The sequence below is a fragment of the Lytechinus variegatus genome, chromosome 8 (genome assembly GCF_018143015.1).
Source record: "Lytechinus variegatus isolate NC3 chromosome 8, Lvar_3.0, whole genome shotgun sequence".
In the NCBI taxonomy this organism is placed as follows: domain Eukaryota; kingdom Metazoa; phylum Echinodermata; class Echinoidea; order Temnopleuroida; family Toxopneustidae; genus Lytechinus; species Lytechinus variegatus.
The window spans coordinates 7,899,894-7,912,742 of NC_054747.1; the positions used below are offsets into that span (position 1 = coordinate 7,899,894).

At 34.1% G+C, this 12,849-nt stretch overlaps 1 protein-coding gene across 1 annotated transcript in view; it reads right to left on the minus strand.

Annotated features, from left to right (window-relative positions):
* The window catches only part of LOC121420612 (fibrillin-3-like), a 161,275-nt gene that overhangs the window by 115,420 nt on the left and 33,006 nt on the right, over positions 1-12,849 (minus strand). Inside the window, exon 3 of the mRNA XM_041615274.1 lies at positions 12,348-12,479. Within this exon, the coding sequence (XP_041471208.1) occupies positions 12,348-12,479 (132 nt within the window). The remainder of the gene's footprint in view (positions 1-12,347; positions 12,480-12,849) is intronic.

Here is a 12,849-nt window from a genome sequence, read left to right on the forward strand (position 1 = left end):
TTTGCTTTAAAACTGGAAATGCTTTTGCAAGATGAAAAACCAATATCAAGTTTGTAAACACAAGTTAGGACTCTTTAACGTACAATGACACATTTAAACCGATTCAGTGGAATCCAGAGTCGGAAACTGGATGTGAACTGGGTCTTTAGGTCTTTACTTTTTTTACCTCAACATGGCTTTCCAACTTCGCTTTAAAACTGGAAATGATTTTGACAGATGAAAAGCTACCTTGAGTTTGTAAACAAAAGTGAGGACTCTTGAATTGATCCTCATATTATATAGAGATATCATGCTGGCCATGGGGAAAGGATCTCCTATGAAGCTGCGTTACCATGGCTGTTTGGCACACAGCTGCAGCTGCGATGCTTTCCTTCCATTACATCCCACCGCTGTCACCTGTCTCGTGTGTTCAGACAATCTAAGTAGTACATTTTCTAAGACCGGACACTGCAGAAATGCCATTAATGATTAACATCAATCCAGTGTCTTACAGGTTAGCACCACAGAAGTGTTGAAACAGCACCATTTTGGCTTTGGGCTAACACCATATAGCCATTTTAACACCATGCAGTCAGTGTTAAAGCAAGAGTAGTTTGATTCTAAACTGGCATTATTTTAACACTGGTCTACCGCCACAGATATTTTGATACCAGCCCAGTTTCTATACCGGAACACACAAGGAAAGTGTTGAAATTGCACCAAATAGGCTTAGGTCTAACACCATATAGGCATTTAAACAATACCAACGACAGGTTGATTCTTAACTGATGTTCTTCAAACACTTTTATTTTTCGAGTATCTCACATGTAGACACGAAGTTGTGGTTGGCAAATTAACACTGGGAATTATGCATTTTTTATAAATTCTGCATAGGTTCAATTTTATAGCACAAGATATTTGGATCACACGAATGAAGAAGTTGTGGTGATTTCCCTCCAATTTTGAATTTCCCACAAATCTTTTACAAGATTCATTCAAGTTCCCATTCTATATTTTGAGGTAAAAAAAACCAAATCCTGTTTTACATCTTTAGGGGAAAGAATTACAGAAGTTTTTATGATTCACCAAATTTCTTTCCTTTCATAAGGAAAGGATGCCAGAGAAACGAGAAGCTAAATATCCTACCTCTCTTTTTAACCGCATCAGCCTTCGCCTCTAAACAACAGTTTCCTCGAAAATCAAAATGGCATTGACAAATGAGAGCAGAACTTGGGCCATGCTCCTCAGAACACATGTGAGGGAAGATTGGGCTGTTCACACCAAGATCTTTTTTTACAAAACATAGGGCTAAACTCTTTACATCTGGTAATATGATTCATGGAATATCTAGGATTTCAAAATTGGTGAGATAATGGGCAAAACGAATTTACAAATACGGGGCAATTTAATACTTTTTTATTAAAAATAAATTAGAAGAGAAATAAAGAGTTTCCAATCCTCACATCCAAAAGGGCAGGACCAGAAGGGGTGTTGGTAGCACATGCCAGTCTTCAATTTTGGGGAGCATGTGCTCAATACCCCCCTTCCCTCTCCTCCCCCCCATACTTTCCCCTCCCCCTGGATCAATGCTTGATCTGACCATGGACCTACTACAAGTCCACAATATCTCGTAGTTCAGTGTCAGGTCTATTTTGCAGATTTGTGAAATGTATTCACTTATCTATACTGCCAGTTCGAATTGATTGATGTGAAACAATGAGTTGAAATTTTCAATTGAAAACCATGTGTATATTAAATATGAGTACAACAATTTTTTTTCCTCGTTAGAAAGAGGATAACGTGAATATTTCGAAGGCTAGAGATTTAGTGCAGTGAGTAATACCTTCCTATTGGTAAGTGAGCCCAAACTTGGATGTCTCCAGAGAGAAGATGGAGTTGACAGCCTGACCCAAATGTTTCAAATTTTGAAGAATTCAATTGTTCGCAGCCACTGGTATAGTAATTGATAAGGGATTTGTTTATCGACTTATTAAGGCTATATTGTTAATGGTATTTGGCTCAGAAAATGACAGCAAGAAAACACTGCACAAAATCAAGAGTTAGTTACTTTTATAGTAGACACATTTTTGCCCAAGATTATGCCGAAATAAATATATTTCCTGGTGCTCCTGGTAAGTGCCCACACAACCACAACTCTTAAAACTACAATACATACCATAAATATGCAACAACAACAAAATAGATTCCTACATGTATTTTCAAGTGGAAAAAGTTGCTCTAATATACAGGACGGTACTTTTCATAGGCCCAGGGGGAGGGGCAACAAGCAGAAATTTATTTGGTAAAGGAATAGACTTTTCTCAATCTGTTTGAACGACTCATATTTTTTCAATACATCATACGAGTAAAATTCATCACACAAACTCATTACAATCAGTTTTGAAAATCATTAGGCCCTTTCCATTGAATTTTGTCCCTTCTAATTTTCATCCTTTTTTTTGTTTGTTTTATTTCCTTCCAACTACTCTGGCAATATTTCCTCAAAAGCATGTAACTGACAGTCTCACTTTACTTTCTAGAATGTGCTCCCTGACTCATTTCTGAGGCAACAACCGCAAATCATAACACAAACACAAAATAAAACACAACGCAGAGTGCTCTCCTCTTTTAAAGGGGAAATTCACCCTGATGAAAAGTTGGTTTTAATCACGACAGAAAAGAAGAGAAAAATATTTAGGATGGTTAGATGAAAATTCATGAAAGAATAAGAGAGTTATGAGTTTTTTAGCTTTTTTTATTTATTACATCACACATGCTAGCAGCTCATCCAAGTTAACATGCACTATCAATTTTGTATACTTCAAGTTTTAATGGAAAATGATTACCTAAAAAAAGCATAAAAATCAAAAGGGGGTATCATATGGAATGATGTATCTGATGATATATCCCCAGAACAAATAAAATCATTTCCAATTTTTTTTTTTAGAAAATGACACTTTAAAGAATTCATATCACAGGATATACATGGGGGAGCAGCTCATCTATGATGTCACAAAATAAAAACAACACCCAAAAAATCACTCCTTATTTCTCTGAAAAATTTTCAGCACACCTTCGCCAATTTTTCTCTTTTTTTATTTTTTTCAAAACTTCTTTTTTTGCAGATAAGTGTGTTTGACCCTTGAGGAAGTAAGGGTCCACCATGGAGTGTATCCAAGTCATGTTTCATAAGGCTGTTAAGAAGTTATGCATGATTTAACAAACAACTAGTGACCTTATCATGCTATATTTTATAGCTGGTGTAAGCACCTCCACATAATTTCTTGTAGTGGGTCAAGTTGGGTGCAAAGTTATGAGTAAATCTGTGTGTAAATTTGTGCGTAGATTTGTGTGTAAATTTGGGTCTTAATTTATGTGTAAATTTGTGTGTAAATTTGTGCGCTGAAGTGTAAATTTGTGCATAAATTCATGTGTAAATTTGTGCGTAATTTCTTGTGTTAATTTGTGCATGAAATCATGTGTGACTTACGAACAGCTCAAAGGCAATCACATTTTAAAACAGCTCATTTCCACCAGCCATCTAAAAAAGTTTGTGAACTTTGAGATTCCTAGAAGGCCTATATATTTTCATTTGCAGTTCGTAGAAATATAGAAGAAAGTGAAATCTCTTGTTACTGTGAAGATAACTTCATACAGACCCACATCTTCTCATAAGATGCAGGTCTCATATCAGACAATAGTGGAATACAGCACAGACTATGCATGATGGAAGCAGAAGTTCCCTCTCTTAATCACTGCCAATCGATTTCACTCTTAATCTCTTCTCACTGTTCATGACATCTTCACATTAATCACTGGTGCGTAATTTCCCTTCTGTAAATTGGCCACATGCACCAAGCACCCGCTCTCGATTCGATTACAATTCATTCCAAATTTGTTTCCCATGATCTCGAGTGTTAAAGGGTCAAGACAAAACGTCTTCTGGATCGCAGATCCAGATGGAATATTGATGTCCTACACATTCCATAGGATAACGTGAACAACTAATTTTAAGTGTAGGCAAAAGCGTGGACATAGAAACAACATCAAAGTCTCTGTTATTGATGTTTATTTCTTTACCATCATTAAAAAAAATTGCGTGAAGTTCTGTGAACTCTACTTTTGGGGCTTTGCGTTTTTATTTGTGATTCATGTCTGTGATAACAGCTTTAATAAAATCAATTGAAAACAACATTTTCCTCACAAATTAAATGATTGTAATTGACACAACAATCTGAAAATCAGTAATTTGAATATGAGTTTGAGAAAGTTGCACTTATATTTACATTTAGACTCAATTTTTTTAAAAGGGGTAACTTTATTCATTCCATCTAAAAGTGATATACATGAATGTAAAGTCCATGTTATCACCCAAGATGAGGCACAGTACATGTAACTGGTGCTTGAAGTAGCAACTTATACAATAACTATCTTGGGTTTTTTTCCTTCTAAAAAGCATTCATTACCAGTGATATCATTATGTTCTCCCTTTTAAAAAAAAACAAAACAATGTATTAATGACAGCAACCATACTTTCAACTTCTGAAATAAACTACATTAATATCTTCATTAGATAATGAATTGTTCATCATGATTTCACAACATGGCTCACATAATGTTTAAACAATCAATAAATCCTGCCAGTCTATAAACTCTTTTGGTTAAGAATATTGTGAATTACATTAGACTATCATCTAAAATGTTATTCATACAAAGAGTTGTGATTGATATAATTTCTCTTTTTGTTTGTATAGTCCCTGGCCCTGGGAAGCAGGATCATGGGAGTGCTGAAGCACCCACAAGATTTTTCTTGGGGTGCTGCATGTTTATTCTCCTTTTTTTTCATTTTTTTACCTGTCAAACTTAACCAGCACCCCCAGTAAAAAAATTGTTCCAGGCCGTGACAGGAAAACGTGTGTTGTGTAAAATAAAATTAAACTGTTGGATGGATTTATCAAAACAGAATAAAGGTAGCACTATCTATCCAAACATGATATACTTTGAGGATTGCCAGAATTGTTTTTCTCCTCCAAAATAATGTATTAAATTTCTTACAAACACAGATTCACAACTTCGTAGAAAATATTGAAAGAAAATATGCAATTATGTTAAGTCTAGACAGGATAGGGCCGACCTCATGACAAGTTTTCTATTAAAAAAACCAACTAATTGATTCTTGATTCTGATAGACGTTTCGTACTAACATTAATCAAATTTGATCGCAGTTATTTCATAAACATTTCCCCCAATGCAAAACATGGCTTTTCACCTTCAGCGTGACGCGACCAAACTCGATTTTCGATGAAGCTGTTCTGCTTCAATTTCAGGGAAGGACTTGTGATGTATTTTGACCAAAAGTACAGGGAGATGTTTTGAGACCTGAGACTGGACTCATTTCTTTTATGCCATGGAGTTCAAGGATACCATAGACAAGACACAGGAACTTGTCTGTTATTGTAGTGAGAACTGAGCACAGTCTGGTTAGGTGTGAGGAATAATGCCAGGATTGTCATTAGTATGGGGGAAACAATCAATTCTCCATGTTGGCCCTTATCCATGAAATTATTCAGAGATTTTGACAAAATAAACAAGATAATATTTTCATAATAATATTTTGATAAGGAAGGTATTCAGAAATCATTTGGTTTTGGTCAATTTCACATCGTTAGATATAACTTACTCATCAGATGATATAAATTTAAAAGATTATAACCAAGCCCCAAAATTCAGTTTTCTGTGTTATTTGAATCACTTTCTTGTAAGATAAATAGAAATTGATATTGTATTTTAACTGCATAAATGAGCCATAAATGTAGATTTCTATCTGTCTATATTAAATAAAGAAGGAAAGCTTTTGACAGGAAACCAGTGGACCGATGGCAACAGACCGTTTCTGTGGAAGAAAATTATGAGGATTGATAGTTTGCTCTTTTAATGATAACATATACAATCTACTCAAAGTTCAATAGGTACTTATTCAGGGGCAGGGCACTTAATTTTTTTTAATTAATAAAATTATTGCTACGAAAACTAGATAGGAGCTCCTGTCATTTCTACTAAAAATTCATATTACTTTAAAATATAACAGTTTAAAATTGATAAAATTCCCCTTGAAATAAGATAACTTTTTCATATCTAGAGTGATCGTTCTGTCCCGTCTTCCTGTCAATGCCTTTCATAATTTTCTTGGAAATTCTGTGTACTCCTCTGTTTACAAAAAGGAGATTTTGCAAATTTCCTGTATGAAAAATTATGACAATGATGGAATTCCATAGAGCTGAGCTTGATCGGATCAATCGTAACTCTTTGTAAGACGAGGCACTAGCTGTCACTGTGGTTTCTACCATTATCCCCTTTTCTGCTCTCTTTCTTATTCTTCTTTCAAAGCAAATAGTGCAGTGTCTTGGGTCATAAGTTCACAAAATTGCCGCTCTCAGAATAATCTTGCCTCCTTTAATATGGAGTCTCTGTTAGACGGTTCGTTAATGAGTATTAATCTACATGTAATCAATGCAGTAGACCGTTCAATCAAATTTACAAACCACGGGTTTCAATTGAGTTAGCTCTGCTCTCTGACTCAAAATGACTTCACATCAGTTACCTTGCTTAATAGTCTGCCATTCCAAACCTCAAGCCCGGTGCCTACTGCACGATCCAACTACAACACAATTTTTTAACAAATCGTAATATGTATTAAATATGAAAATTCCAAGAAGTAAAATTGTTAATCCAAAGTTTGGCATAATGCAACGTGTAGAAATTCTAAGATCAAAATTTTGCTTTACTGTAAGCCGTGTGGTCAGATAAAAGTCAAAATTTTATTCATATCACAGCATATTGATGATGTAATAATGATTTGTAATTGAACTTTTTTCTCTACAGGGAGGCTTGAGATCGGAAGTTTAATTTTGATATTCAGAAATTTAAATATAATATTTAAATATATCAATATCTATAACAATATCTTTAGAGGTCAAGTCCAGCTCAGAAAATTGTCGATTTGAATCAATAGAGAAAAATCAGACAAGCACAATGCTGAAAATTTCATCAAAATCGGATGTAAAATAAGAAAGTTATGATTTTTCAAAGTTTCGCTTATTTTTAACAAAATAGTTATATGAACGAGCCAGTTACATCCAAATGAGAGTCGATGATGTCACTCACTCACTATTTCTTTCGTTTTTTTATTGTTCGAATTATACAATATTTCAATTTTTACGAATTTGACGATTAGGACCTCCTTGCCTGAAGCACAAAATGATAAAATAATGGAATTCCAGGGAGGAACAAAACTTCATTTCACATGACAATGACGAAAAAATAAATATATTTCATATTTCATATAATAAAATACAAAAGAAATAGTGAGTGAGTGATGTCATCAGTTCCTCATTTGCATACTGACCGAGATGTGCATCTAACTGTTTTGCAAAATAAAGTGAAACTTTAAAATGCCATAACTTTCTTATTTTACATCCGATTTTGATGAAATTTTCTGAGTTATGCTTGTTGAATTTTTCTCTTTTTATTCAAATCAAGTTTTTGATGGGGTGGACTTGTCCTTTAACTTTCGGATAGCAACAGATGGTGTAATGTGTGCCAGGCTGTATGCCTCACTCACACTTACAAAACCGACTCCAAACAGTCCAATGATATCCCATTCAAAATAATGATTCAGTTTCCCTGGTGTGAACATAGCAAACGGTTTTGGATAAGTATGCAGAACTCTAGAAACTTGAAATGTTTACACTTGTGTATAAATACATTGTAAGAATTTATGCATGACTTTTGAACATTTCTTGCGCTACATGATACACTATGTAGCTGATAATGTTTGAACAACAACACTATTCTGCAGTCTTGAACCGAGACTAGTCAGACTTAACCTTGGCAGCCAATGATAGCTTTGACATTCCAAGTTCACTTGTTTTCTCTTTTTTTTACAGGGGGGGTCACTTCAACGGTGACAAATGATAAAGTCGTAGCATAGGGATCCGGGCACATAGTCTAGTAAGCTATATAAATACACCGTGATCAAATACAGACATCCAAAATACAGGTGGAATTTGGGCAAATAGTTGAAAAGGGGAAATATCTATATAATCATAGCTCAAAAAACCCTGATGGGTTCAGTGCAATGTGGTGCTTCAATGAATATTTAAAGGGGACACATTGATTTTCCTTTTATGAATTATGATTTTATTTTATCCTTAAAACAATTCTGTTAACCTATATTTACTTTTCACAAGAACTTTTTGTTTTTAATAGTGGCTTAAGGTTTGGAACATATGGGCCATATTTGATCATATTACATGCATGATGGTAAAATCAGGTACAAAGATGAAACTGAAAAAAGGGTAAATGTGCCACTTATATAACCTTCTAAGCTAGTAATTACATGAACCCTAATGGAGTAAAAAGCAGATTACTTCAAATAATATTGATATTAAAGTTTCAAAATAAAGTAATAATTTGGAACCTAATTGCTAAGACACTAGTAATATCCTTTCATTTGAGTCACTTAGTAATTGTCTATTCCTGTCTTTTTTTCAAGCTACTATTGTTTCAAACTTTTGAACTGTCCAAAAGGATCCTTGAAACTATTCTTATACTGAACACATAATCTACCTTGGCCTCAAAGAGCTTTACACTTATTATGTCCAGTACCCAAAATTAATTCATACCAGTTTTCATAGTGTTAACACTTAAAGCACTCATCAAATCACCACATCGCTAAATCTGAAAAAAAAATATTTATTTCCCTGTGCCATTTAGTTCCACCCTTTCAACGAGCGAAAGGTCCAATCTTGGCTTATTTAAATGCAAAATAGTAATTATTTACAATGTATATCAGGACCTCAAAACACAAGCCTAAAACTTATAAATTATTGTAGGTCTAATATTTTTACTACTGATTACATACAGTGATGAGCAAACGATTAAAGAAATCAATCATATATTCTTTCTTTAAATGGAATTATAAAACTTTGAAGTTTTAAAAATGTTCTAAAAGTCTATAAAATTAAAAGTAATTATATAATCAAATAAAAAAGGTTTTTTAATCGATACTATAATACATATTTTTCATTATATATTTCTCATAATCATATAATACTTCATAATAATATTCTAATCAGAAGACTATATGAAAATGAAAAGGGGGGCCAGCTGAGTCAGTCATGTTGGCAATATTGGAAGGTCGATACATGTCATTATAAATGACTGATACATCATAGACTATTAAGACCCTAATCACATGATGATGTCATAACAGCAGATATTAATCCACTGACGAGATTAGAGCTATATGATAAACAGGTATTAAAAAGTAAGTTTCCATTCCATTTTCCAGTATCACAGATTAATATCAATAAATCAATTTTTACTACTTTGTTGATTGCAACTTGATAATTTAACTCTAAACTTCAACATGTTAATCTACAGTCACTTTATACACAGAGCTACTATGCTTTATACATATATGACTTGAAAATCCCATTAGCACATAGTGGAAATATTAAAAGGTAGTTAGCAATTTTGTCTAGAATTAATAATCATCACTGGTCCAGTAACTGTTGTAAACATAATTACTGACTTTAAGTTAATTACAATTTTGCAGGAGTATTTTAAAGTTTTTAAGTAGAGGAGGACGCAAGTGCTGACAGGGATTCGAACCCAGACCTTGTGGTTCATGTTAACATCCGGAGACTTAACCACTGAGCCACAATACCTCTACATTAAATAGATTATAATTTATTTATTAAACATAGGTTATAAGTTTTCGTGGTTAATAAAAATTGATAATTTAGAAATTGTCTGACATATCAACTTTTTAGCTACATGTTTATTCATGATGTGAATAAAAACCTACACTTTAAAAACAGAGAGTAAAATTTACCCAACATTGGGTAGAAAGAAAACGTGCACGTTTGCTGGGTAATTTTCCCCCAATATTGGGCAATATGCATGTTTGAAGGGGAAATTTCAATGCAACATTGCGTAAAATTTACCCAACAAAAACATGCATGTTTGCTGGGTAATTTTTCCCCAATATTGAGCAATATGCATGTTTGAAGGGGAAATTTCAATGCAACATTGCGTAAAATTTACCCAACAAAAACATGCATGTTTGCTGGGTAATTTTTCCCCCAATATTGAGCAATATGCATGTTTGAAGGGGAAATTTCAATGCAACATTGCGTAAAATTTACCCAACAAAAACATGCATGTTTGCTGGGTAATTTCCCCCCAATATTGGGCAAAATGCATGTTTGAAGGGAAAATTTCAATGCAACATTGCGTAAAATTTACCCAACAAAAACATGCATGTTCCCATTTTACCCAATATTGGGTAAACTTTTTTTATATTGTATCAAATGATCCATGACTGAATGCACTATTAGCATTCCCTTCTTCAACAATACCACTTGTTAGCTATTTCTGGGTCTCGATTTTTATTTGGATAGGTCTAGGTCTAGATCGGTATTTGAACCAGTCCACCCGGGGTTAGAGTCGAGCATTGCTTCGTAATCTGTAAAAATATGACTCAGAGCCTAGGTCAATAATTTAAAATCTCCGAAGACAGATTCCTCTATCAGTGGTCCCTAGTTTCATTCAGAACCAAATCATTTCATATAAAACTATTCATTATTTTTCTAACCATTTTTTTTCGTAATCACGTTCTTCATTCTTGTTTAATTTACCAAGAAAAATTGAGAAAGCAGCTGCATCAATAAGGGTTTTTTAAGTACAAAGAATGCTCAATTTGTTTTTCGATAGTTTGTAAATATATGTATGCATTTACAATGTTTATAAATCTACATATTTCATTTTAAACTAAATACATAAATTTTAAGACATGCATATATTTTCGTGTTGTACATAATAGAGGCAAATATATCTATTTCCAATGGATGCTGCTTCAGTGTACACAGTGCACATATATTCTTTATAAATTTCTCATACATTATGTAAGGCAAATAGTAAAAAAAATAGGGGTACTAGGCAAAACCTAAGTATTTACTGCAAAAAACACATCTACAAAGGATTTCTAGATGCTGTTCTGGGCTCCGTAACACAAAGATTAGCGATCAATCGCTAAATGAATTGATCAATTACGAGCAATGATACACGCGTATTTATCGCAAAATACTGACTAAGAACCAATCAGAAGTATTCTTTTATATTTGCTATTCATAGCAAACCTTTTTGTTACAGAGCCCATGAGTAAGAAAAACACTTAAAGGAGAATGAAACCATTGGAACAAGATAGCTTGTGTGAAAACAGAAAAATCAAAGAAACAGATCAACAAAAGTTTGAGAAAAATCGGACAAATAATGAGAAAGTTATGAGCATTTGAATATTGCGATCACTAATGCTATGGAGATAGCAAATTGGCAATGCGACAAAGATGTGTGATGTCACCTGTGAACAACTCTCCCCATTACTTTAGTATATATTTCACTTGAATTGCCTCTTTTATCACATATATCCATAGATCGTGTGTTCTTTCTACATGAGGGCATATAATACACATTTTTTAAGAATACATCATGGATAAAGAGTTTGTATCATCATAAGAAAATGCAAAAAGAGACATTTTGAGGGTATTTTATAGTCCACCAAAGGGAAAGTTATTCATCAGTGACATCACACATCCTTGATGCATTGCCAATGGGAGGATCTCCATAGCATTAGTGATTGCAATATTTAAATGCTCATAACTTTCTCATTATTTGTCCGATTTTTCTCAAACTTTCTTTATTCTTATTCTTTGATTTTTCTGTTTCTACACAAGCCTATTTGTTCCAAAGGTTTCATTCCCCTTTAATAAAAAAAATACTGTCATAATATTTGTACTTCTATTAGGCGCAATATAAAGAAAATCAAGTTTGATTTGACCACTTACTTACTTTAATGTCCATAGTTACTCAATGCTATTCATTTTGACCCCAGTAAGTATCCCATGGGTAAACTTCAACATACTGATTTAATCAATTATTTCAAAATAATGAGAGCGAAGTTGGCCCAGTCGGAAACGCGTCTGCCCATCGAACCAAAGATTGTGGGTTCGAGTCCAACCCGTGCGGATGACTGAAACCAGTGCGTTACAGTGAAAAACACTCCGTCCCTCAGATAGGATGTTCAATGGAGGCCCCATGCATGTTAAGAACCCATTGCACTATTGGTATAAGAGTAGGGGGAAACCCTGTTGTAGTGGTCCACCTGCACTCCCCCCAATCGGTGATATCGGGAGGAGAGACCTGCGGGTCACAGTGATTCAGTTCGCTTTTCGCCTCCCAGACACAGGTGACGCCAAATATCAATAACAATAATAATAATGTTTTAATTTGAATTGACCTCTCACCTCTGTAGCTGACCCCTGCGACCATAGGATGCCCACTTTGACACTGGTAGCCCATGGGTGAACTCTGACATCTCGTGCACCTGTTGGGGGCGGTACATGTACCCCCTCCTTCGCAAGTTCCTCTGCACGTAGCTGTATAGTACAAAATAGGACAATTAATCATATTTATTTATTTCACTTTTGACTGAAAAGGTTTGTTAATGAATGTTGATTATTGTTCAGTTCATTTCAATTTCTGTTTTTTCTCAGCATCAAAATTATATGCAATATGCAGAGCTGCCAACCTGAACAAGAACATTTCAGTATTTCTAAAGCTGAAAATCAGTATGTTGGTGAGGAAATCAGTATTTCCAAGGAAATAGCACAGGACAACACATAAACTGAAACTTTAGAAATAAGTATTTTGCATGAAACCATCAGTATTCTTCTCAATTTTCAGTACTAAATACTGAAAATCAGTACTACTTGGCAGCTCTGAATATGTACTAGCATGATAAATAAC